Consider the following 27,804-nt stretch of genomic DNA (forward strand, 5'->3'; position numbering starts at 1 on the left):
CCTGTTGCCACTTCCTCCCACCACACAGCTCCCAAGTGCAGATCCCTGAGGGATGTTTTTATTCCTGACCCCAGCCTGCCTGCCCATCTTGGTGCTTGGTGAACGGGCACATGGAGCCCACCCTTCCCAGAAGCAGTGGGAGTACAGACAGCAAATGAACAAAGCAGCAGCCTTCCTTTCAGGGCCTCACAGGTGCAGAGCTCTGGACAGTGCTGTGAGGGAGGTTGTTCCCACTTTCCCCTTTACAGATGTGTTTCTATTTCATGCCGTTGAGATGTTAGACTGGCCAAGGGCTTGTTCATCAGATTGCTTCTCTCTCTTAACTCCTTCACCAGTGATCTCAGTCCATGCCATGGCTTTAAATGTCATTCAGGTCTCTATTCAAATGTCACTTCCTCAGAGACCTTCCTTGACAACCCTGTCTGAAATAGCACATGCATGAACATATACCCCTTAACCTGCTTTATTTCTCTTCATAGCATTTATGTTAATATCTTTTTCATTTATTGTCTGTCTCTGAAGGTAGGGACTTTGCCTTATTTACTGCTTTTCAGTTCTTGGAACAATGCTTGGCACATAGGCAATCAACGAATGTTTGTTGAATAAATGATTTTTTTCTCTGGAAATTGTCAAAATCTGCATGAGGTGTATCAGGCCAGCCATTGTCAGCCTCAGTTTAGAGGCAAGGAAATAGGTTCAGAAAGGTTCAAGGACGTGCTGAAGTCACAGGGCGAGGCAGCAGCAGAGAGCCTGCTTGTTGAGAGCCGAGTCTTATGGGACTTGCCTCCTTCTCTCCCACTGAGGCTGGGGACACCAGGTGGCCCAGAGGCATGTGGATACCTCCAGTGGGAGGTTAGGAGAGTGCTACACAGAAACTCTGAGTTCTAACACTCTTGGGACCATAAAAAACGGAACAAGTCTGGGCATGGTAACTCACGCCTGTAATCACAGTATTTTGAGAGGCTAAGGTGGGAGGATCACTTGTGGCCAGGAGTTCGAGGCTGCAGTGAGCTATGATCCTGCCACTGTACTCCAGCCTGGGCAACACAGAGAGGCCTCACTTCTTTAAAAAAAATAATAAAAAAGGTGGCTTTGTTTTGTTTTGTTTTGTTTTGTTTTTTTGAGACGGAGTCTTGCTCTTTCGCCCAGGCTAGAGTGCAGTGGCACGATCTCGGCTCACTGCAAGCTCCGCCTCCTGGGTTCACACCATTCTTCTGTCTCAGCCTCCTGAGTAGCTGGGACTACAGGTGCCCACCACCATGCCCGGCTAATTTTTTGTATTTTTAGTAGAGATGGGGTTTCACCGTGTTAGCCTGGATGGTCTCAATCTCCTGACCTCATGATCTGCCTGCCTCGGCCTCCCAAAGTGCTGGGATTACAGGCATGAGCCACCGCGCCCGGCAAAATAAAAAGTTTTTTTAATCAAAAAACGGAACCACTTGGGGCCTACTTCAGGCCATACTCCCTCCATCCCAGACAGGCTTCCATCATTGTTTTTTCAGTTCTTTACAGGCATCACACTCCAGGTGCACAGGCTCTGGGGACATTTGTTACTTTTAATTCCACATGCAGAGGCCCCAGTGGTAAAACGGAAAGGCAAAACTTGAATGCATTAAAAAAATAAAATAAAATAAAAAGTGTTACCTTGTTCTAAGAAATCCCTGTTGTTTCATGAATCTCCATGGATTAGTGTAAAGATATAGTAAATAAAGCCAAATGGAATGATAGGAAATGTGCATGTGTGCTCGGAGTCAAGAGGGGGCAATTGTTGGCTTCATTCTAGATACAGAGCCCTGGAGTTGGGTACACAGGCAAGTTTGGGGGAAAACAAATGCTGAAGGGTTGACAGTAACCTGCTAGGAAATCCCCCTTCCCCTGAGAGGCCAGTGACTAAACCATGTGCTTCCTACTATAGGTGGGCTTCTTGGAACCCCAAGAAACCGAAGCTCCAGTAGTTTCTACGTCAGATGGCTTGGCCCCAAATCCCCCAGACACCCTCACATCATCCTAAGGGAAAGAAATTATAATTAATATTTGCAAAATTGTGAGTTCCTGCCCTCACTGTTCCACCTAAATACCTCTCCTGGATGGATCTCCTTAAAATATAGCTCTGATCAGGCCACTTCCCTTCTGAGGAATCTATAATAGACAAGTACAAGCTTCTTAGTCTGGCATTCAGGGCCTTTCCCATCATGCAACTTGTGAAAGAGGGTCGAGCACCAGTGGCTCCAAGGGGTCAGAACTGACACCACCTGGGGAAGAGTAGTGAAGTCAATCTCAAGGTGTCCGAGGGCTTTATAATAATGCCCTTTAGAGTTTCATATGCTCTTTCAGCCTCTGCTATGGTAACAAACAATCTGCAAGTTCTTAGTGCCTTAACCCAAACAAAGGTGTATTTTTCATGCATGGTGTTTGTCCATCTTGGCTTGGTCGGGATCTCTGCTTACTCTAATCATTTAAGGATCCAGGTTCCTAGAGTAACCGTCATCTCAAATGTTGCCAGTTGCTGTGCCACAGAGAAAAGCAAGCTGTGGATGATCTTGCATAGGCAATGAAGTGCTCTAGTCGAGAAGTAACGCACATCTCTTCTACTCAAAACCCATTGGTTAGTACTAGTCTTGTGGCCCCATTTGACCTCAGGAGGGATCAGATGTACAATCTTGTCATGTGCCCAGAAGGAAAGAAAACTGGAAGCAGTTGATGAAGAGCATTGATTCCCAATATAATGTGCATTCAATTTTTTAATCATCACAGCAAGCCTTTGGGGTGCTATCAAGGTCCCCAGTTTATATATGAGGAACCTGAGGCCCAGAGAGGTTAAGTGACTTGTTCAAGGTCACCTGCAACTTGACCCCAGGTCTTCTGGCTTTGAAATGATTGGTCTTTGCATGATACAGAGACAGCTGCTTCACTGAAAGGGTTGAAGCTGAGGAAGAAGGATGCTGCATCAAAGTGTGGGTGGGGCCCTTTATCACAATCACCAGGGAGCTTGTTAAAAATGCACATAATTGGTTCCACTCCAGAGATTCTGATTCTGGAGGTCTGAGATGAAGCTAGGAATAGGCCCCAGGTGATTCTCAGGTGATGACTGAAGAGCCACGATTAAAGAATCACTGCTATGGGAGGTCCTACTAAGTCTGGCTTAAAGATTTTCTTTTTTCGGCCAGGCGCGGTGGCTCATGCCTGTAATCCCAGCATTCTGGGAGGCCGAGGCGGGCGGATCACCTGAGGTCAGGAGTTCAAAACAAACCTGACCATGGTGAAACCCCGTCTCTACTAAAAATACAAAAAATTAGCCGGACGTGGTGGTGCGCGTCTGTAATCGCAGCTACTCGAGAGGCTGAGGCAGGAGAATCAGTTAAACCTGGGAGGTGGAGGTTGCGGTGAGCTGAGGTCACACCATTGCACTCCAGCCTGGGCAACAAGGGCGAAACTCCATCTCAAAACAAAAAAAAGATTTTCTTTCTTCTTGATCTCTATAAGCTGCAGTAGTGCTTAATTCCTTCTATCTCACATTGTTATTAGCTATGACAGCAAATGGTTGCTATCACCTAATGGGTGATACATTAATTATTCACCTAAAATTTGAGGTGGGGGCATGATGGGGGCTCATTTCTGCTTATTCGTTTACTTAAAAACACTGTTATTAAGCCTGTACTTTGTGCTGCATATTGGATGGTATGTGGGGTTCTTGCTGTATTCTCTGTAAGTGAATTATGATAGCCTAGGGTATTCATTATTGATGAGCTACTATGGGAAATGGGGGAAACCCATCTGGGACAGAAACTGTCAGTGCTGGATACTATGGGATGTCACATGGGGCACACAACGCATTGACTGGGTTGAACACTTATATAGTAAAGTAAACTAGGCTCGAGTTGAGAAGCAGAGATGCATTTATGAGGGTTGGTGGTTGCAATTTGGGTCTCTCTTATTCCAAGTCCCTCCTGAGACTTGGAATACCGACCATTAGCAATAGATCCCAGGAGAACCCTAATGGAAAGTCCTGCAAAAGACCATATGGAAGCCTCTCACCTGGAAGGTGGTATAGATTAGGTTCCTTTAGTGTTAGCTGATTCACTCTTGAACACCTGTCAGAGTTGCCCCTTGTAGAAGGAAAGAACATCATGGATAAAGCATCTCAGAAAGTGCGCAGTATATGGTGCTCCCTGAAAGAAGAGTATATGGTTATACTCAGAGGAGCTCAGAAATCAAGAGCAGCCTGTGGGGACGATGAGAACACAGATTCTAACAAGTACGTCAAAGCTCTTAGCAATGATTAAAAATACTCCTTTCAGATGCAGCAGTTGGTCCTGGTTAAGATGAGATCGCCCACTGGGAGGAAATGTTTGGGTAGTTGATGGTTAGCATACTTTCATATGGAAGGTTATGAAAATGGGGATAATGATGTCCTTCTGGTGGTTTTAAATTGAAGTGGCTAAATAATAAGGAAAAAAGAAATGAAACCAGGACAGCTAGAAAAGTATTATAGATGAGCCCCTCTTTATAGGGAAATAGATAAGAAATGTAGAAAGATAAATGTAAACCGTGTGGGGACATAGTATGTAAGCTGTTATGTGGGAGGGAGATTATCTGAGCTAGCTAGAAATGGACTTTGTGAACGGTCAAGGCCAGCTAGATGAAATGTAATATGTGAAGTCATTGAATTCAGAGTACCACGTATAGGTCACCAAAACTTTATGGAAAGACAGCAAAATAACATTTTAAAATTACTTCTCAAGTGAGGCAAGCCAAGAACATGGTTGGAGGAGAGGGCCTAACTGAGGCTGAACTGCATCTACCCCACTCGGGTCCTGGCAGAGCTCCTTCCTCATGAGAATGACTTTGTGAGGAGAAAAGCAACATTCAAATTAAGAAAAGAATAATTAGAGGCAGAGCCATCCAAGGCCTCCGAAGGGGTAAAGAGGTCTGGGGTAAGGCTCAGAAGGGATGTAGAGTGCAAGGATATGAAGCTGTGAGGCAAAGAGTGAGTTACGTGAGAGTTCAATATAAAAGGGTTCATTTGAGCTGCCAGAGGTACTACTGTCTTGTGATGATGGTCGGGTCAATTGTAAGTAATCATAAATCATCACTTATTGGCATCATTGCCTGAAAGAACCCATAGCCTGGGAAAAATCAGAATCCTACTCTCACAGTGCATGGACACGTAGACCCAGTATTGGAATAATGTAGGCACCCTGTAGCTAAGAATGCTCTCCTTGTCTTTTCTGTTGCCCTGAATAGTTGTAATAGAGAAAGGAGTCAACACCAGGTATTGAGTCTTCAGAGAGAAAAGTACCCAGTCCCTATCGTAAACAATCCAGTGGAGGATGCAAAAGGCTTAGAAACAATGACCAAGCCAGTAGAAAAAGCATCTCTAATATCCAGATTGTGGTTTTGACATATTCCATTAAAGAATACAGAACAGGCCGGATGTGGTGGCTCACGTCTGTAATCCCAGCACTTTGGGAGGACAAGATCGACAGATCACCTGATGTCAGGAGTTCAAAACCAGCCTGGCCAACATGGTGAACCCCCATATCTACTAAAAATACAAAAATTAGCCAGGCGTGGCGGCACACACCTGTAATCCCAGCTACTTGGGAGGCTGAGGTAGGAGAATGGCTTGAACTCAGGAGGCAGAGGTTGCAGTGAGCCAAGATTGTGCCACTGCACTCCAGACTGGGCAAAAGAGAAAGACTCTGTCTCAAAAAAAAAAAAAAAAAATCCAGAACAAAAATATCCTCAACCGATTTATCATTTTTTGACAAAAGTACAAAAGCAGTTCAATGGAGAAAGGATAACCTTTTTAACAAATGGTCCTGGGACAGTTGGATAACCATAGGCTAAAAAGAAAAACTTCAACTTACACTTCAATAAGAAATTAACTCAAGATGGACCATAGGCTTAAGTATACAGTGTAAACTATAAAACTTTTAGAAAAAAACACAGGAAAAAATCTTTAGGATCTAGAGCTAGGTAAAAAGTTCTTAAACTTGATACCAAAAGCATAATTCATAAAAGGAAAAAAGTGTCAAAAATGTGGTGATACTGTGGTGCTGGCATAAGGATTGACAAGTAGATCAATGAAACAAATAGTCCAGAAATAATCCCACACTACCATTGTTTGTTTTTTTTGAAAAAGGCACCAAAGCAACCCAATAAGGAAAGGAGACTGTTTTCAACAAATGGTGCTAGAATAACTTGATATCCACATAGAAAAAGAATGAACCTCAACCACTACCTCATACCATAACAAAAATTAATTCATGATGGATCATAGAACAGTATGTAAAAGTCAAAACCACAAAGCTTTTAGACAAGAGATTATATCCATGACTTAGGAATTAACAAAGCTTTCTCAGACAGATAGAAGAAAATAATCATAAAAAGAAAGAAATGGTAAGTTAGACTTCATCAAAATTAAAAACTTCTCATCAAAAGATTCCATTAAGACAATGAAAAGGCAAACCACAGATTGGGAGAAAATATTCAAAGAACATGTATCTGGCAAAGGACATATAAAGAAGTCCTATAATTAAATATATATAAAAAAAACAATTAAAAACAGACAAAAGGACCAGGCGCAGTGGCTCACGCCTGTAATCCCAGTGCTTTGGGAGGCCAAGGTGGGTGGATCACCTGTGGTCAGGAGTTTGAGACCAGCCTGGCCAACATGATGAAATCCCATCTCTACTAAAAATACAAAAATTAGCTGGGCATGGTGGCAAGCGCCTGTAATCCCAGCTACTCGGGAGGCTGAGGCAGGAGAATCGCTTGAACCTGGGAGGTGAAGGTTGGAGGTTGCGGTGAGCCGAGATTGCACCACTGCACTTCAGCCAGGGTGACAAGAGCAAAACTCCATCTGAAAAAAAAAAAAAGACAAAAGATTTGAACAAGTACTTCAAAAAGGAGATATATGAATGGCCAATGATCACATGCAAAAAATCTCAACATCGTGTATTATGAAGAAAATGCAAATTAAAACCAAAATGATATACCATTACATACCCACCAGAATGATAAAATTTTAAAAACCAGCAACAGCCTGGGCATGGTGGTTTACTCCTATAGTCCCAGCACTTTGGGAGGCCGAGGCAGCAGGGTCACTTGAGCCTGGGAATTCGAGGTTGCAATGAACTGTGATCACACCACAGCACTCCAGCCTGGGTGACAAAGTGTGACCCTGCAAAAAACAAACAAACAAAAACACCACAACAAATGTGGAGCAACTGTGTTTCTTATTCTTTCTTGGTAGGAGTGTAAAATAGTATAGCCTCTCTGGGAAAAGAACCTAGGAATTCCACTCCTAAGTATTGACTCAAGAAAAATTAAAACATGTCCACAAAAACACTTATATAAGAATATTCACAGCAGCATTATCCATAATAGCCCCAAACTGAAAGTAATTCAGGTTTCCATCGAGGAGAATTAATTTTTTTTAAACTGTGATATATTAACACTTAATACAATGAAATACTACTGAGCAGTTAAAAAGTAAACTACATGCAATGAAATGAATGTATCTCAAAATATTATGCTGAATGAAAGAAGCCTTACACAGAAGAATACATACTGCATGATCCCATTTATATGCAATTCTAGAACAGACAAAACTAATCTGTAGTAGAAAATCATGATAATAGGAATTTGAGGAGATAAGAGAAAAGAAAACAGTGGTTGCCTCTTGGGGTCGGGGGTGGAACTTGATGGAAGAGTCATGAGAGAACTTTCTGGGGTATTCCATTTCTTGGTAGGGGGTTGTATTGCACATATGAATGCATCTGTCAATTCTGCAAATACACACTACTGGATATGGTACATCCATAGCACGAAATAGTCCTCAGCCTCATAAACAAACTATTGATGCACACCACAAGTAGGATGAGCCTCCATCGAATTACACTGAATGAAAAAAAGCCAGTCTCAATAGGTGACACACTGTATAATTCCACTTATATAACATTTTTGAAATGATACAGTTTTAGAACTGGAGGACAGATTAATGGTTGCCAGTGGTTAGGGACAGGAGAGAGGAGGGAGAATTGAGACGTGTATAGTTACAAAAGGGCAACACAAGGGATCCATATGGTGTTGGAACTGTTCACCGTCTTTACTGGTCATAGATACACAAAGTTACACAGGTGATAAAATTGTATAGAACTTAATACACATACACAAGTGAGTACAAGTAAAACTGGAGAAATCTAAATTAGACCTTGGACTATGTCAATGTCACCATGCTAGTGGGATATTATACTATAGTTTTGCAAAATGTTACCATTGGGGTAAACCAAGCAAAGGATCTCTATTCTTTCTTTCTTTTTTTTTTTTTTTTTTTGAGGCAGAGTTTCGCTCTTTTTGCCCGGGCTGTAGTGCAATGCCATGATCTCGGCTCACCGCAACCTCTGCCTCCCAGGTTCAAGCGATTCTCCTGCCTCAGCCTCCCTAAGTAGCTGGGATTACAGGCATGTGCCACCACACCTGGCTAATTTTTTTTTTTTTTTTTGTATTTTTAGTAGAGACGGGGTTTCTCCATGTTGGTCAGGCTGGTCTCGAACTCCCGACCTCCGGTGATCTGCCCGCCTCGGCCTCCCAAAGTGCTGGGATTACAGGCATGAGCCACCGTGCCTGGCCAGGATCTCTATTATTTCTTATAACTGCATGTGCATCTACAATTTTCTCAATGAACATTTTTTAAAGACAACTTCTTAAAGAAAGAAGCTGTTATGCTATCTTGCCATACCACATAGCAAGGAAGCTATCAGAGGGTACAGGGGTTGTACCAGGAGGACTGAGGAACCAATGTGGGGCCAAAGATAGCTTAATTTGAACTTTAATAAAAGTAGGGATTTCAAAGACTTGAAACCCATAAAATACGTTTCAGTCCATGACTTCATAACAATTTAAAAACATACATGTGGCCCGGGCGCGGTGGCTCACGCCTGTAATCCCAGCACTTTGGGAGGCTGAGGCAGGTGGATCATGAGGTCAAGAGATCGAGACCATCTGGCCAACATGGTGAAACCCTGTCTCTACTAAAAATACAAAAATTAGCTGGGCATGGTGGCGCATGCCTGTAGTCCCAGCTACTTGGGAGGCTGAGGCAGGAAAATTGCTTGAAGCCAGGAGGCAGAGGTTGCAGTGAGCTGAGATTGCACCACTACACTCCAGCCTGGTGACAGAGCGAGACTCCATCTCAAAAAAAATATATACACACACACACACACACACACACACAACCTGAATTGGTCACTGCTGTGGTCTGAATATGTCCCCCCCAAAATGTATGTATTGGAAACCTAATCCCCAATGCAACAGTGTTGGGAGGTAAAAGGTCATAAGGGCTCTTCCTCATGAATGGAAGGGTTTGTGGGGATGCATTTGCCATCCTTCTGCAGTGTGCAGACACACATTTTCATCCCTCTTGCTTTTCTACCTTCCACCATCTAAGAACAGAGCAAGGACATCCTCACCAGGTGCCAGCACCTTGATCTTGGACTTCCCAGGCTCCAGAACTGTGAAAAATAAATGTCTGTTCTTTTTTTTTTTTTGATATGGAGTCTCGCTCTGTCACCCAGACTGGAGTGCAGTGGCGCAATCTCGGCTCACTGCCAGCTCTGCCTCCTGGGTTCCTGCCGGTCTCTTGCTTCAGCCTCCCGAGTAGCTGGGACTACAGGCGCCCACCACCATGCCCGGCTAATTTGTGTGTGTGTGTGTGTTTTCAGTAGAGACGGGGTTTCACCATGTCAGCCAGGATGGTCTCAATCTCCTGACCTCGTGATCCTCCTGCCTCGGCCTCCCAAAGTGCTGGGATTACAAGCGTGAGCCACCTCGCCCAGCCATAAGTGTCTGTTCTTTACAGATTAGTCAGATTCAAGAATTCCGACATGGTTGCACTAAACAGACTAAGACATAAATTGGTACTGGAGGAGTGGGGTGTTGCTATAACAAATACCTAAAAATGTAGAAGCAACTTGGAAACGGATAATGCATAGAGGCTGGAACAGTTTTGAAGCAAATGCTGGAAAATCCTTCATTGACATGAATGCCACATTAAGGGTGGTTCTGGCCAGGGCCTGGGGAAAGAAGCGATATAGCAGAAGCCTTGTTCTTCTTACAGATTGCTTGAGTAGTTGCAACAGTGAAGACTAGTCTGATGAGGTCTCAGACAGAAATGAGGAACAAGGTATTGGAAATTGGAAGAAAGGTTATCTTTCTTATAAAGTGGCAAAGAACTTGGCTGAATCAATGTCTGTGTCCTAGGACTCTGTAGAAGGCAGAAAAGAGAGAAAGCTAGAAAAACTAGGTGATTTGGCAGAAGAAATCTCTAAGCAGCAGAGCATTCACGATGTTGCATGGCTGCTTCTAACTGCTTATAGTAAAATGGGAAAAGAAAGAAGGATTTAAAGACAATTTATAATTAAAAGGGAAGCAGAACACAAAGATTTGAAAAACTCTCAGTCTGGTTATGTAAAGAATTTTTAAAATGGTTTAGAAGAGAAAACCAAGGGTGTGGCCAAGTGACCATTTGATTTTCAAGGCTGCTTGTGCCGTCACAGACCTTCAATGCTAGTGCTATGAGGGCAAACCAGCTTAAAGGGCCAGGCCCGGGGCACTCTTGGAACCTTGGAGCTCATTGCTCAGGGATGCTTCAGGCCTCTGTTCCCTGGTCACCCCACCTGTGGCTCAAGCAGGCCCAGGTGTGGCTGGGCTACAGATCCCAGGGCACAAGCAGTCTACCTTGGTGCTATCCCCGTGGGGCTAACTGTAGACTTGCAGAGTACAAGAGCTGTGGAGGCTTGTGTGCCTCTACCTAGATTTCAAAGGTTGCTGCAGGGAGCCCCTATTTGGGCATTACCTAGTGGAGTCTTGGAAGCAGGGCTGCCCCCAAGACTCCAGACCTGTAGAGCCACCAGCACACAGCACCAGCCTGGGAAAGCCACAGGTATTGACTGCAACCCTTCAGAGCTGTGTGGGCTATGTCCAGCAATGCTGTGGAGGCAGGGCCTTCCAGGGCCTTGGAGACCCAGCCCCCAACCCGTTGTGTCCAGAAAGTTGGACATGGAGTCGAAGAAGATTATTCTCCAGCCTTAAGATTTAGTGTTGTTTGCTCTGTTCTGGACATACTTCAGGCCAGTGACTTTTTTCTTCTTGTCTGTTTCTCTCTTGCAATGGGAATGTCTGTCCTGTGCTATCCCACCACTGTATTTTGGAAGCACATAGCTTGTTTGATTTTATAGGCTCACAGCTGGAGGGGAATTTGCCTCAGGATGAATCATGCCTTGACTGTCATCCATATCTGGTTTAGATGAGACTGTGGACTTAGACTTTAAAATTGATGCTGGAACAAGTTAAGACTTTTTGGGGCTATTGGGATGGATGCACTTTGCATGTGAGAAGAACATGAATTTTGAGAGCCAGTCACCTTCAGAGAACAACAGGGAACCCATTCATTATCTTGAAAACTGAGAAATAGGCTGGGTGCGGTGCCTATAATCGCAGCACTTTGAGAGGCCGACGTAGGTGGATCACTTGAGGCCAGGAGTTCAAGACCAGCCTGGCCAACATGGGTAAACCCCATCTCTACAAAAACTACAAAAATTAGCCGGGTGTGTGGTGCAGGCCTGTAGTCCCAGCAACTTGGGAGGCTGAGGCAGAGAATCGCTTGAACCTGGGAGGCTGAGGTTACAGTGAGCCAAGATTGCGCCACTGCACTCCAGCCTCGGCAACAGAGTGAGACTCTGTCTCAAAAAAAAAAAAAAAAGGCCAGGTGCAGTGGCTCATGCCTGTAATCCCAGCACTTTAGGAGGCTGAGGCGGGCCGATCACTTGAGGTCAGGAGTTTGAGACCAGCCTGGCCAACACGATGAAACCCCATCTCCCTACTAAAAATACAAAAATTAGCCGGGCATTGTGGCGGGTGCCTGTAATACCAGCTACTCAGGAGGCTGAGGCGGAACAATCACTTGAACCTGGGAGGTGGAGGTTGCAGTGAGCCAAGATCATGCCACTACACTCCAGCCTGAGCAACAGAGCAAGACTCCATCTCAAAAAAAAAAAAAAAAAAAAAAAAAAAAAAAACCTGAAACAACAAAAAAAGAAAACTGAGAAATAAAATGAAAGCATTAAGCTGGCTCTTCCTATATGTACTGTGCCACTGGATAACCAAATAGTGGATGAATAGAATTATAAAATCTCCTTATAAAATTATTTCAGCTTATCAAAGCCAAATGAGTTTTGATTGGGCTTGGTTTTTGTTTTGTTTTGTACTGTTTTTAGTGTTCTTTGGTGAATTAAGAGTATTAACATTTCGTTACCACCAGTGAATTGCTGGATAGAGGCATTGAGCACCACTGGCTACTAACATCAAAAAAGAGACAACCAGAAATGTGGCTCCTAATAAAAAGGTACAATGCCACTTGTAGTATTGCTAAAGGGGTTGAACCTGAGTTTGAGCAAGCCTCTGGATCCAGCTGCCAGCATGCAGGAAGTGCAGGTGACAGGAACAAGTGAACTCTCCTTCACGTAATGCATGCAGTCAGCAAAATTCAGACCATGAGAAACTCTGGTCAGATGAGTCAGGGTTTTCAACAAATAAATTGTAAAGAAAAGATAGAGGGGAACCAGCAGATGAAATGAGAATCAAAAGACCTATCAAGCCAAAAACTTAAGGACAAAACTAAAAACTATGGCCTCTAAGGATGCGTATTGAGGTGATAAAACCATAAAGAAATGCTCAGATGTGATTTCTACACAAATCAAGACTGAACTTACTTTTTGAGGAAGGGTTGGAATGGGGGACACAGAGAGGCTTTTAGGGGGCTGGCAAGGTTTTGTGTTTGATCCAGGTGGTGGTGAACAGGATACTTGCCTTGTAAAATGACTCTCTAAACTACACATTTGCTTTGTGTGCTCTGTGTTTTGTTTCACATGTTTAAAATGTTGGCTAGAGCTGTTCTCTGGGTGCTATGGGAGCCCAGGGGAGGCACTTAATTTCTGAGGGGAGAGGATAAGGAAAGGTCCTCTGAAAGGTTATTATTGGGAGGGCGAGGGTAGGTTGGGATGAATGTCAGAGATGAGGCTAGAGAAAAAGACAAGCTCACAACTGATCTTCTGTACTAGGCTTGACCCAGGACTCCATGGGGAACCACTGAGGAATTTTAAGCCAACAATTGACAAGATCAGAGGTGTATTTTAGAAAGATCCCCAGGTGCGGTGGCTCACACCTATAACCCCAGCACTTTGGGAGGCCGAGGCAGGTGGATCATGAGGTCAGGAGATTGAGACCATCCTAGCTAATACGGTGAAACCCCGTCTCTACTAAAATTACAAAAAATGAGCAGGGCGTGGTGGCGGGTGCCTGTAGTCCCAGCTACCCGGGAGGCTGAGGCAGGAGAATCGCTTGAACCCAGGAGGAAGAGGTTGCAGTGAGCCGAGATGGCGCCACTGCACTTCAGCCTGGGCAACAGAGGGAGACTCCGTCTCAAAAGAAAAAAAAAAAGGATCTGTCATAGTAATCCAAACCAAAGAAGTAATGCAGGGACAGGGAGGATAGTGAAGAAAGTACTCATAGGAGAGATTGCTTAAGGAGGCAGAAACACAGGACTTCAGAGAGTATCTGGCGTAGAGAGGGAGGGAAAGAGGGAGAAAAGAAATCAAGGAGGTTTCTCTAGTTCTGACTTGGGCAGCTAGGTGGAAAATGATGGTGTTATTAACCAAGGAATACAGTACAGGTGGTGGAGCAAGAATGGGGAGAGATGATAATAAATACTATTTAAAAAATGGAGATGATGTTTACATGCAATGATATGCACAGAGCTGAAGCATACAATCCAGGGAGGTTTCTATTTTTTTATTTTTTATTTTTTGAGATGGAGTCTCGCTGTGTTGCCCAGGCTGGAGTGCAGTGGCACAATCTCAGCTCACTGCAACCTCCGCCTCCCGGGTTCAAGTGATTCTCCTGCCTCAGCCTCCTGAGTAACTGGGATTACAGGTGCACACCACCATGCCCAGATAATTTTTGTATTTTTAGTAGAGGTGGGGTTTCACCACGTTGGCCAAGCTGGTCTCAAACTCATGACCTCAGGTGATCCACCCGCCCTGGCCTCCCAAAGCACTGGGATTACAGGCATAAGCCACCGTGCCCAACCTCTGGTGAGGGTTTTTAGATGTATGTACCCATATAACTAACACACCAGTCAAGATATAAAACATTTCCTTCACCCTAAAGTTCCCTCGTAACCCCTTCCAGTTAATCTCCACCTTGCTGGCAAGAACCGTTGTGTTGTGTTTGTTTTTTGAGACAGGGTTTTGCTGTCACCCAGGCTGGAGTGCAGTGACACCATCAGCTTATTGTAACCTCAAACTCCTAGACTCAAGGGATTCTCCCACCTCAGCCTCCCGAGTAGCTTGGATTACAGGTGCACACCAACATGCCTGGCAACATTTTTTAACTTTTTTGTAGAGACGGGGTCTTGCTATGTTGTCCAGGTGATCTCGAACTGGACTCAAGCTGTCCTCCCACCTCAGCTTCCCAAAGTGCTGGCATTACAGGTGTGAGCCACTGTGCCTGGCCTAAGCACTGTTTTGATTTTTATCACCATAGACTAGTTTTGTCTTTTTTGTTTTGTTTAGTTTTTTGAGATAAGAGTCTTGCTCTGTTGCCCAAGCTTGAGTGCAGTGATGCGATCATGTTTCACTGCAGCCTTGATTTCCTGGGCTTAAGTGATCCTCCTACCTCAACCACCCTAGTAGCTGGGACTACAGTTGTGCGTCACCACACTCAGCTAATTTTTTGTTTTTTGTTTTTTGTTTTGTTTTGTTTCCAGAGATGGGGTCTCAGTATGTTGCCTAAGCTGGTCTCAAACTCCTGAGCTCAAGCAGTCCACCTACCTGGACCTCCCAAAGTGCTGGGATTATAGGCGTCTGCCACTGCGCCCAGCCCCAGCATATTATTTTTGAGGTTCATACATGTTCTTGTCTACATCAATGGTTTATCCCTTTGTATTGCTGAATAGTACTCTATTGTACAAATACACCAGAACTTGTTTATCCACACTTCTGTTGATGGATGTTTGGGTTGTTTCCAGTTTGTTTGTTTGTTTTAGTATTATGAATACAGCTGCTGTAAACATTCTTGTGTAAGTCTTTTTGTAAACACCTATTTTCATTTATCTTGTATAAATAACTAGGAGTGGAATTCCTGGGTCATAGGATAGGTATGCATTTAACTGTAGAAGAAACTGAAACACTTTTCTAAAGTGATTCTAAGGCCAGGTGCGGTGGCTCATGCCTGTAATCCCAGCACTTTGGGAGGCCAAGGCAGGCGGATCACTTGAGGTCAGAAGTTTGAGACCAGCCTGGCTAATATGGTGAAACCCCATCTCTACTAAAAATACAAAAATTAGCCAGGCATGGTGGCGCATGCCTGCAGTCCCAGCTACTCGAGAGGCTGAGGCACGAGAATTGCTTGAACCTGGGAGGCAGAGGCTGCAGTGAGCAAAGATCATGGCCACTGCATCCAAAAAAAAAAAAAAAGACATCTCTAGGAGTTACTCCATGATTTTTCAACCTACTAGTGAAGGTCTTTTGCCAACTTTGTTTTGTGTTTCACTATGTCTTCTCGCCTCTTATTAAACTATCAGCAACTTGAGCACAGAGACCATGTCTTAATACCGATTTATTAATATTTTCTCTTAGGACCTGTTACATAATAAGGCTTAATAGATGTCTGTCGGATGAGTGAATGAACAAACTTAAACACAGAAGTTAAGTGGAAAATTAGAATAAATTTTCATAGCAGGTGATCCCTACTACATCTGATGAAGTCTTGCCCTGTACATGTGCAGCCCAGCCTTCAGCCTAGGAACTGCCCCTCCTCCCCACCCCCTCTGTGCTATTCACTCTATTCTGGTACCTTGCCTCACAAATGCCAGCCTCTTCAGCAGCACAGTACTCAAATCTGCCTGCTTGGTGGGACTGCCACTCTGCTTGGGCGCCATCTTCTTACACCATAGTAAGAAAGTGCCTCAGAATGAATGCCAGGATGTTCTTGGCACTCACCTCCTATGTTTCCTTTCTTTCAAAAATCACAGTCTTTTTTTTTTTGAGATGGAGTTTTGCTCTTGTTGTTCTGGCTGGAGTGCAGTGGTGTGATCTCAGCTCACTGCAACCTCTGCCTCCCGGGTTCAAGCGATTCTCCTGCCTCAGCCTCCCAAGTAGCTGGGATTACAAGTGTGCACCACCATGCCTGGCTAATTTTGTATTTTTAGCAGAGATGGGGTTTCACCATGTTGGTGAGGCTGTTCTTGAACTCCCGACTTCAAGTGATCCACCCACCTCCGCCTCCCAAAGTGCTGGGATTACAGGTGTGAGCCACCGCACCCGGCCAAAAATCGCAGTCTTGAGTAGCTTGCTGCTCAGTGCCTGAAAACACATATTCACTTGCCTCATATATTTTGTCCAGCTTTATAGTTGTTTATGGCAGGAAGGGAATATCCAGTTTCCGTTATTCTGTCATGGCCTGAAGTGGAAGTCAGAGTTCCATTTTGGACATGATGTTGAGTTTTTGTTATCTATGGAACATCCAGGTAGAAATGCCCAAAAGAGAATTGGGTATTCATGTGTGGAGCTAGAAAGATGATTGGGGCTAGACATTTGGATTTTGTAGTCATGCATTTCCAGTGGTAGTTGAAGCCAAGGGAATGGATGTGATTGCTCAGCTACAAAATGGATAGACAATGAGTAGAAGAACAATTTTCTCTTAAAAAGCCTGAGAGGCCAGGCTCGATGGCTCACGCCTGTAATCCCAGGACTTTGGGAGGCCAAGATGGGCAGATCACGAGGTTAGGAGTTCGACACCAGCCTGACCAACATGGTGAAACCCCGTCTCTACTAAAAATACAAAAAAGTTAGCTGGGCATGGTGGTGTGCGCCTGTAATCCCAGCTACTCAGGAGGCTGAGGCAGGAGAATCACTTGAACCTGAGAGGCACAGGTTGCAGTGAGCCGAGATCGCGCCACTGCACTCCAGCCTGGGTGGTAGAGTGAGACTCTGTCTCAAAAAAAAAAAAAAAAAAAAAAAAAAAGCCTGAGAATGTATAACTAAAGAAATAAATGAAGAACAGGAAACATCAGTGTCATAGAAGACGCCATAAATAAACTGGTGTCCATCTTGGGGAGTGGAAGATGTCAGGAGCCCAGCCTTTCCCCTATTATGCTTAACAGTCCAGAGCCCAGCTTTTCTCTTTTTTTTTTTTTTTTTGAGACGGAGTCTCACTCTGTCGCCCAGGCTGGAGTGCAGTGGCGCGATCTCCGCTCACTGCAAGCTCCGCCTCCCGGGTTCACGCCATTCTCCTGCCTCAGCCTCCCGAGTAGCTGGGACTACAGGCGCCCGCCACCACGCCCGGCTAAATTTTTGTATTTTTAGTAGAGACGGGGTTTCACCATGTTAGCCAGGATGGTCTCGATCTCCTGACCTCGTGATCCACCCACCTCGGCCTCCCAAAGTGCTGGGATTACAGGCGTGAGCCACCGCGCCCGGCCGCTTTTCTCTCTTAGTAAAGTCTCGCTGGTGATCATTAGAGAAGAACCTACTCACCTGGGCTCCAGTACAAATCTGCAGAATTAAAGCCACGCCAGTCTTGAGGAAGCTCAGCATTTCTTCCAGACATAATCAGACATTTGTGCTCCTAGCCTTCTTGGGGCTTAGATAACTGACAAGTATGATTAGCATTTTCATAAAATTGAGAGGATACCCAAGGCTCTAGAGAGGTCAACAATTTGATGAAGGTCAGTTGTTTCTAGTCCTACTTTATTTATTTATGAGATGGGGTCTCACTCTGTCACCTAGGCTGGAGTGCAGTGAAGCAATCTTGGCTCACTGCAACCTCTGCCTCCCAGGTCCAAATGATTCTCCTGCCTCAGCCTCCTGAGTAGCTGAGATTACAGGTGCCCACCACCACACCCGGCTAATTTTTGTTTTGTTTTGAGACAGAGTCCCGCTCTGTTGCCCAGGCTGGAGTATAGTGGCACGATCTCGGCTCACTGCAACCTCCACCTCCCAGGTTCAAGCAATTCTCCTGTCTCAGCCTCCTGAGTTGCTGGAACTACAGGCGCACGCCCCCAAACCCGGCTAATTTTTTTGTATTTTTAGTAGAGGCAGGGTTTCACTGTATTAGCCAGGCTGGTCTTGAACTCCTGACCTCAAGTGATCCACCTGCCTCGGCATCCCAAAGTGCTGGGATTACAGGCACGAGCCACTGCAGCCAGCCAAATTTTTGTATTTTTTAGTAGAGGCAAAGTTTCACCATGTTGGCCAGGCTGGTCTGGAACTCCTGACCTCAAGTAATCCACCCACCTTGGCCTCCCAAAGTGCTGGGATTACAGGCGTGAGCCACCATGTCCGGCCATAGTCCTACTTTCTAGTTGTCTAGAGACTTGGTTTTCAGACTTGGAAGTTGCTCTAGGTCATCTGCTTGGCCCCTTTGTTTTTTAAGTGGGAAAATTGACACTCATAAATGAGAGACCTTGAACTAGGTATAAAAACAAGTAAATGAAGCCAGCTTACATCATCAGGGATATCTGATGGCATTCAAAGGGCAAGGATAAAGCTGAGCTTTGAGAATAGACTAGAGCTATGACCTGCAGTGCTATAGAGAAACTGGACGCCCCTTGCTTCTGCCCTTTTCTCTGCTTTTTTCTGTGTCTCTAATTTATTCTTTTCTCAATGTAGATCAGCTTCTTCTGTCTTGTCTCCTCCTATGCCCCAGCCTGGGGAAAATGATCACCAGAGGCTATTCCTGAGTTTATAGCTTAGAAAAGGGGCCACTCATTCCCCACCATTCAGGAATAAGGCCATCCTGATTCTAGAATTGCAACTCCTGTTCTCCTGGAAAAGGGCTCGATGGCCCCTTTAGAACCATCCAGAGTCCAATCAGTTGCAGTCAAGAGGTCGGGGATCCTTTGTTCTACATATACATCTGCTGGGAACCTTACCTCTATAATCATGTGATATAAATCACTGGTAGGGGAGAAGAAGATTTTCCAGAAAAAGCAAGTAGGTAGATGGCTGGGCAGCCAGCCCATAGGTGTTCAGAATAACCAATTAACTGCTCAGGATAACCAATGGCAGAGCCAGGACCAAAACCCACAGCATCTGACTCAGCAGTAGTCTGTCCTGGGGCTGCCCCACGTGGGGAAACAGTAATTACTTGATCTGGGAACAAGCAGAGACAGACAGATGGACAGTCACTGCCTCAGTTCTCATTCCTAATAGTGTAAAGAGATAGAGGTCTCTTCCCTGAGAGTGTAGGGGATCCAGAGCTCTAGGACCCTAACAGCCAAAGGTGGGTTCCCTCTTAGAAGTCCAGACTCTTCTAGTTGCAAGTCACAGAAGCCCAAATCAAACCAGCTTGAGCAAAAGGGGGATTTAGTAGAAGGCCGTTGGGATATCCTACAAAATTGAAGGAAGAACTGTAGATTCCAAGACATCTTTAAGAATCTGGAATCAGTACTATCAGGATACACACACACATGTGCTCACCTTGTTTTCTTCCTCTTTTTAAAGGTCATCTTTCTGTTTGGCTCTTATACCAGAAGGTTTCCTCCACACGGTGGTGAACCTGGCAGTTCCGGAGTCATATCCTTTTTTTTTTTTTTGAGACGGAGATTCGCTCTTGTTGCCCATGCTGGAGCGCAATGGCGCGATCTGGGCTCACTGCAATCCCTGCCTCCCTGGGTTCAAGCGATTCTCCTGCCTCAGACTCCCAAGTAGCTGGGATTACAGGCATGCACCACCATGCCCGGCTAATTTTGTATTTTTAATAGAGACAGGGTTTCTCCGTGTTGGTCAGGCTGGTCTTGAACTCCCAACCTCAGGTGATCCACCTGTCTCAGCCTCTCAAAGTGCTGGGATTACAGGCCTGAGCCATTGCGCCCGGCCTGGAGTCATATCTTTATAACATCTGACCATAGAGAAAAGAGAGTCTTCCTTGCTAATTCCTGGTGGAAAAATCTAGAGTAGGATTCACATTGAAAGGATGGAGTCCTCTGACTGGCTGAGCCTTGTTTATTTGCTCACCCTTGGGCTCAGGAGATGGCAGGGGGTATTTTAAGAAAGGGACTGGAGGCCGGGTGTGGTGGCTCACACCTGTAATCCCAGCACTTTGGGAGGCCAAGCCGGGCAGATCACCTGAGGTCAGGAATTTGAGACCAGCCTGACCAACATGGAGAAACCTGGTCTCTACTAAAAATACAAAATTAGCTAGTTGTGGTAGTGCATGCCTGTAACCCCAGCTACTTGGGAGGCTGAGGCAGGAGAATTGCTTGAATCTGGGAGGTGGAGGTTATGGTGAGGCCCAGATCGCACCACTGCACTCCAGCCTGGGCAAGAAGAGTGAAACTCCATCTCAAAAAAAATAAAAAAGGGGGACTGGTAAGTAGGATAGACAGAAATCTCTTTTGTTTTGTGTCTGTCTCCTAGGTGACCATGGAGGCTGGTGGCCTCCCCTTGGAGCTATGGCGCATGATCTTAGCCTACTTGCACCTTCCCGACCTGGGCCGCTGCAGCCTGGTATGCAGGGCCTGGTATGAACTGATCCTCAGTCTCGACAGCACCCGCTGGCGGCAGCTGTGTCTGGGTTGCACCGAGTGCCGCCATCCCAATTGGCCCAACCAGCCAGATGTGGAGCCTGAGTCTTGGAGAGAAGCCTTCAAGCAGCATTACCTTGCATCCAAGACATGGACCAAGAATGCCTTGGACTTGGAGTCTTCCATCTGCTTTTCTCTATTCCGCCGGAGGAGGGAACGACGTACCCTGAGTGTTGGGCCAGGCCGTGAGTTTGACAGCCTGGGCAGTGCCTTGGCCATGGCCAGCCTGTATGACCGAATTGTGCTCTTCCCAGGTGTGTACGAAGAGCAAGGTGAAATCATCTTGAAGGTGCCTGTGGAGATTGTAGGGCAGGGGAAGTTGGGTGAAGTGGCCCTGCTGGCCAGCATTGATCAGCACTGCTCAACCACACGCCTGTGCAACCTCGTCTTCACGCCAGCCTGGTTCTCACCCATCATGTATAAGGTGGGTGTCCACATCAATAGACGGCCTTTCTAGTTCTGACCCCAGAGGCTTGGCCTCTTTTCTGGGCTTTTAATCCCTTTTTTTGTTGGAATTGAAAGTTAAGAGTTATTATTATACTCATACTCCTCTGAGTGCTGAACCAGTTGAGAAACAGGCACAGTGATCAGTAGAGTTCAGAATTCTGCTTTATTCCTGGTAAAGCAGTATTTAAAAATGGCTTGGGCTTGGAACCAAAATTCTTTTGCACCTCTTCCCTTTCCAACTGGACCAACTGGAGCCACCAGTCTAGCAGCGGCGGGAAAGCCAGGTTCTGGAAGCATGCCACTTGGTGACAGGAAGCAGAGAGCCCATTAGCTGCTCATGGAGGCATGCCCAGAGTGAGAGCCATAGAGGAAAAAGGCTATACAGGACTAGTCACCTTCAGCACATGAACCCCACCCTGTGTGGGATCAAGGAAGGGCAGGCTTTTACCATGATTTGCTAGTTCTCAAGGGCAATGGTGAGAAGGTTAGAAAATATTTGTCCAACATATTCCTTCCGTGAACGCAGAGCCAGAAGATGGTTCAAAGTAAAGCAGGTATCCAGGTGTTGGTAGTTCCTGGCAGAACAGTCTATAGCTTATACATTGCCTAGAAACTTGGATTATGTAGGTAGTCGATAAAAATTATATTGCTTTCCTGCCTGCTCACAAAAATAAAAGATTTTTGGCCAGGTGCGGTGGCTCACACCTGTAATCCCAGCACTTTGGGAGGCCGAGGCAGGTGGATCACCTGAGGTCAGGAGTTCGAGACCAACATGGTGAAACCTGTCTCTACTAAAAATACAAAATCAGCAGGGCATGGTGGCAGGTGCCTGTAATCCCAGCTACTCGGGAGGCTGAGGCAGAAGAATCGCTTGAACCCGGGAGGCGGAGGTTGCAGTGAGCTGAGATCGTGCCATCGCACTCCAGCCTGGAGGACAAGAGTGAGACTTTGTCTCAAAAAAAAAAAATCATATATATATGATTTTTAAAAGTATATTGCCAATAACAATTGTCTCTCATGTTTGTAATGATCCTTATACCACTGGTCATTTATGACAGATGTAGTGTGTGCATGCCATATGCCTTATAGCCATTATCTCATGGGTTCCTCTCCACATGCCTCTGAGATAGGTAATGTCATCTGATTTTATAGATGAGAAAACTGAGGCTCAGCAAGATTAAGTGACATCAAGGTCTCAGACTTAGTAAGATCCAAAGTCTATTCATAATCTAGGTGACTTTCCATCTGTGACCTCATTGGACCCCCACAGCAAACATTTGTGTAGGTGCGGTAGATGTGGTATGCCTATTTTGCAAATGAGGGCTACTGAAGGTCACAGTTGGTAAGTAACTTTCTCAAGTGGGTAATTAGGGAAGTTAGATCTCAAATTCAGGCCTTCTCATCTAAATGCTTATAAAATTACATCATGCTATGTTACCTGAAAGCTTAAAAGCTTGTGTTTTAGCCCTAGAGTATTTCAGAAGAACTGATGAACTTCTCTGGTGCTGGTCTGCAGGCCCAGAAGGAGAGTTTGTTTCTAGAAAGAAATAATGTTCCAGACCCTTCACATTTTGTAATACATTTATTCTTAGAGTAATATTTTGATTTCAGCCTCTACTTCTCCCTCAGAAGTATAGTCATAGATCCTCAAGGGATGAGGCCTGGCGTTAGACTTGTTTGTAGCCTGCCGTCTGGCTTAGTGCTTAGCATATAACATATATTAGTTAGTGTTCAGTCCATGATTGTTTTTCAACTAAAGGAGACATGGGGGCCTGGGATGGCTTTGCCTGAAAAATGCAAAGGCCAAGGCGATTTCACAGCAGTTTTCAGTGACTTCCAAGGAGAACCTTAGCAGTGGCTCTGCATCTCCAGAGAGCTGGCTTTTTTATCTTTAGAGAGAAAATGGATTTAAATAGCAAGGAAAAATTAGGTTAGCCATAAGGAAGAAATTAGAAAAGTTAAGGGGGCTTAAATTCTGGGACAGTCTATCAAAGGTCAATTTTAAAACTTATTCAAGGGGTAGGTACGTCTGGATTATTAAATGGAATCATGAGATACTCCCTCATTTGATGGTTCAAATACATCTGATGAAATATGTATAAAATCCAGAAACAGCTCTTTTTCAGGAATAGAGAGTGAGTGGGCCTCACCAAGACTGCTTCTCAGTTGGGCCCACAGAGCCAAGGGGCCCAAATGAATTAGGCAGGAGAGTTTGGCACTGCCCCATCCCCACTCCAGACTCGAGGACACTCTGCTCCTTGTGTCCCTGACCCCAGATGATAATAACTGACTTTTATTGAGTGCTAAGTTTGTGCCTAGCATGGTGCTTTGTGAACTAGTGAGCCCCATGCTGCAGACAAGGAAACTGAGGCATAAAGAGGTGAAGTCATTTGTCCAAGATAACACTTGCAGTCAACCCCCGGAGCCCATGCTTTTTTTTTTTTTTTTTTGGACACTGAGTCTCGCTCTTTCGCCCAGGCTGGAGTGCACTGGTGCAATCTCGGCTCACTGCAACCTCTGCCTCCCAGGCTGAAGCTATTCTCATGCCTCAGCCTCCCAAGTAGCTGGGACTACAGGCGCACACCACCACGCCCAGCTAATTTTTGTATTTTTAGTGGAGATGAGGTTTCACCATGTTGACAAGGCTGGTCTCGAACTCCTGACCTCAAGTGATCTGCCCATCTTGGCCTTCCAACGTGCTGGAACTACGGGCGTGAGCCACCACACCTGGCAGAGCCCATGCTTTTAACCACTGTTCAATGCTTCCTGGCAGTGGCAGTATACCTTGTCCCTTCTCTTTAGAGACATATTTTGCTGTGCACCACGTGCATCAGTTGCCACACAGTCAGAACTCTTTGCCAGCACATGCGGCTAGGCCTCTCTCACTGCCTGTCCTAGCCCTGGCACGTGATTGAGACTTGAGGTTTTAGGAGGAGTCATGCTGCAGTGTGAACTTTTCTGCCATCATCTACTTGTCTCCCTTCCTTTGAGATTAGAAGGATGGAGGTGCGGGCAGCTCCAGTTTCCCTCCCTCTCTGATGCAGAGCAGCTCCCCAGTTCCTTTTGGGGACAGCTGACATCCAGACCCCAGTGGGGAGGGGAAGATGATCAGCAGAACAAATGGCCTTTCCATGTTCTACCCTCCTTAAAGGGCAGCTAGAGTCCAAGACCAATCTCATCCCTCTTACAGCCGTTTTCTTCTTTTCATTCCCCAGACAACATCAGGTCACGTCCAGTTTGACAACTGCAACTTTGAGAACGGGCACATCCAGGTCCATGGCCCGGGTACTTGCCAAGTGAAGTTCTGTACCTTCAAAAACACCCATATCTTCCTGCACACCGTGCCCCTGTGTGTCCTGGAAAACTGTGAATTTGTGGGCAGTGAAAACAACTCTGTGACTGTTGAGGGTCACCCATCTGCAGATAAGAACTGGGCCTACAAGTATCTACTAGGGCTTATCAAGTCCTCACCCACTTTTCTCCCCACAGAGGACTCTGACTTTTTAATGTCTCTGGACCTAGAGAGCCGGGACCAGGCCTGGAGCCCAAAGACCTGTGACATTGTTATCGAGGGCAGCCAGAGCCCTACCAGCCCAGCCTCTAGCTCCCCAAAGCCAGGCTCCAAGGCTGGCTCACAGGAGGCAGAGGTGGGTAGTGATGGTGAAAGGGTGGCCCAGACCCCGGACAGCAGCGATGGAGGCCTGAGTCCCAGCGGTGAGGATGAAGATGAGGACCAGCTGATGTACAGACTATCCTACCAAGTGCAGGGCCCACGCCCTGTACTGGGGGGCTCATTTCTGGGCCCACCTCTACCAGGAGCATCCATTCAGCTGCCCAGCTGCCTAGTGCTGAACTCACTGCAGCAGGAGCTGCAGAAGGATAAGGAGGCCATGGCACTGGCCAACTCCGTGCAGGGCTGCCTCATCCGCAAGTGCCTCTTCCGGGACGGGAAGGGAGGCGTCTTCGTCTGCTCCCACGGCAGAGCCAAGATGGAAGGAAACATCTTCCGGAACCTGACTTACGCAGTGCGGTGTATACATAATAGCAAGGTGCTGTCATGACTTTAGATTGGTCAGGGGGCTCCTGTGGCTATATGTAGGAAGGGTTTGATGGGGCTATTTTGCATTTTAAAAATAATTTTCTTTAAACTTATTCACACACGCTTGACGTCATGCCCATCATCTGATTTGGAAAGGACAGAAACCCTTTTTCTCATTTCACAGAAAGAGAGGCCCAGAGAGAGAACGTGGCTTACTCAGGGTCACATAGCAAGTTAGGCAGAATTGAGACTAGAAACTCAGGTCTCCTGCCTCTTTTCACTATGTCATGCTGCTGCTCACATATCTCACCATGTCGGAGTAGGAGAAACAAAGTCTTTGGCCTGGATAAGAGAAAATTCAGGGAGATATGATTACTACCTTCACTCCAAACTGGAGTAGGGTTGTTGAGGAAACGTCTGTGCTGGGTACAATGAGAAGAAGGTCCAGGGAAAATTGGACACGTGATAAGAAGGGGTGGAGAGTGAGGGTGTCCCAACAGCAGGAACATCCTGCGCCAGGGCCTGGGTGTGAGGTTGAATTCAACCATGCAGTGGGGCTAGGTTGAAGGATGAAGCTGGGGGTGAGCAAAAGCTGCCTTACCCAGGCCTGGAATCCCCCTTGAGACATTTGGGCCTTATGCTAAGAACAGTCCTTCTAGCCACTGCAACAATCAACACCTTCTATGTGCTGGGACTTAGGGCACCACAGGACAATCTGCAAATCCTGTAAATGGTTGATGACAGGAAGGCCTTCTGAAGGGAAAGACAGCCCATGCAGAAGAAAGCATGGCATAGCACCTAGATTCGAGTCTCACCTCTCCACTAACTCACTATGAACATGACCTTCACTTTCGTAAAATGAAAATAAGCATCCCTATTTTTCTTCTCTCACTGGCTATTGGAAGGTCCCATGCCAGAAGTATTCAATAAACTAAAGAACATTGTACAAAGGTCACTCATGAGTGTTGCAGGCTTCTAAAATGGTTAATAGCAATCACATTTTAATTAATTTAAATTTAATTGTGTTTTACCCAGCCCACTTCCAAAGAGGATTTCAGGTGATGTTACTTTGAAAGCATAATGCAAGACTCCTGTACACATACATAAAAGAAAATGGCCAAATAAAAAGGGAAAGGTAATAGCTTTGCTGTCGTGACTACCACGATGAAAGGATCTGGCTCAAGCCCTCAAGGAGGGCATTCTTCCTTGCATAGTTATTGAGAATATGGCTTTCTAGTTAAAGTCTGGCTCTGCCCCTTAAGTCGGCAGGGTGAAGACGCGAGGCAAAGGAGGTGTGTGTGAAGGCCCAGAAGTAAGGGGAGACACACCCTTTCACCCTTTCAAGCAAGGCCTTGATCCTTGCTGCTCCACAGAAGGCTGTCACTTGGTTCTGTCCTCTAGAACATCCCAGGAGGGTAAAGGCTGGCAGGAGGAGCCTGGTTGCTTGAGGCTCCAAGAAGAAAAGTGTCAGCCAGGTGCTGTGGCTCAAGCCTGTAATCCTAGCACTTTGGGAGGCTGAGGCGGGCAGATTGCCTGAGCTCAGGAGTTCGAGACCAGCCTGGGCAACATGGTGAAACCCTGTCTCTACTAAAATACAAAAACAAAAAATAGCCGGGCATGGCAGCAGGCACTTGTAGTCCCAGCTACTTGGGAGGCTGAGGCAGGAGAACTGCTTGAACCTGGGAGGTGGAGGTTGCAGTGAAAGCCAAGATCGCGCCACTGCACTCCAGCCTGGGTGACAGAGCAAGCCTCCATCTCCAAAAAAAAAAAAGTGTCACCGACTGTGATTTTCTTCTTTATGTGTCATAAATTTTAGTTGGAAGTCAGATATCTCATGTAGGACAGTGGGGACTGAGGTCTGTAGTATTTAGTTTGCAAATGGGCACACCTCTTCTTTTGCCTGGCTCTGAGGAGGTCGATCTAGTTAGGAGCTGAGCCCGTTTGAATTATGGTGATGATAGGATTATCCTCAGCGTCCCGTAGGCTTCAGCTGTCTCCAGCATTACCTCGTGCTAGTTTTCTCCGCTTCAGGTCATCCTTTGCGCCTGCTCCTCAGAGGCGATCTCCGCTGCTCTCGCCCTCCCTCAGCAGTAGACTGCCATTATTTGCCACCCTACATGATGGCAGGGTTTCTCTCTTGTCCTGGGTCATCCTTAGTCTAGGTAGATGCTGTGTCTGTGGTCTTGAGAGCAGGACTTTTTCAGTGACCCTGGCTCTACCCCCAGCGCTAGGGGGACCTCTGATGATCTGGGCCTAAGTCACTTTCCTCCCAACACCCCCAGAGATAGAGTGTTTTCCTGCTGTTTCTCTGTGTATACGATTTGTTCTGTAAGAGAGTTAGGGGGAAAGAACACAGGAGAGGGGCTTAATGCCTCTCTCACTTTTGTCCCCAGCCTGCATCAGGAAGGTGCTGTCTCCAGTCTCTCATCTGCCCCCAGTTTTCTCCATGAACACCTAGTGAAGGCCACAGAGAAGTGAACAGGTGCAGCTACTCCCAGAGTTTCTGCACTCACACTAATTCACAGCTGGTCTTTAACAGTGCATTGAAAATGTTAGCTGAGTTCTTCTTACTGGCTTGTGTGACACATGCAGCCCTGCATTCAGCAGGGAAGTGCTCAGGCCTCGTCTCCTTGGAGGCGCCTGTCTTTTTTTTTTTTTTTTTTTTTTT

General features: G+C 45.9%; 1 protein-coding gene across 4 annotated transcripts in view; it reads left to right on the top strand.

The window, feature by feature from the left end:
• FBXO10 (F-box protein 10) overlaps positions 1–27,804 on the top strand; it is a 66,697-nt gene that overhangs the window by 15,424 nt on the left and 23,469 nt on the right. For all 4 annotated transcript variants that reach the window (XM_009456634.5, XM_016960890.4, XM_063788555.1 and 1 more), the window contains 2 exons: positions 20,484–21,074; positions 24,313–25,146. In XM_009456634.5, the coding sequence (XP_009454909.3) occupies positions 20,484–21,074; positions 24,313–25,146 (1,425 nt within the window). The remainder of the gene's footprint in view (positions 1–20,483; positions 21,075–24,312; positions 25,147–27,804) is intronic.

This window comes from Pan troglodytes, chromosome 11 (assembly GCF_028858775.2).
Source record: "Pan troglodytes isolate AG18354 chromosome 11, NHGRI_mPanTro3-v2.0_pri, whole genome shotgun sequence".
NCBI lineage: Eukaryota > Metazoa > Chordata > Mammalia > Primates > Hominidae > Pan > Pan troglodytes.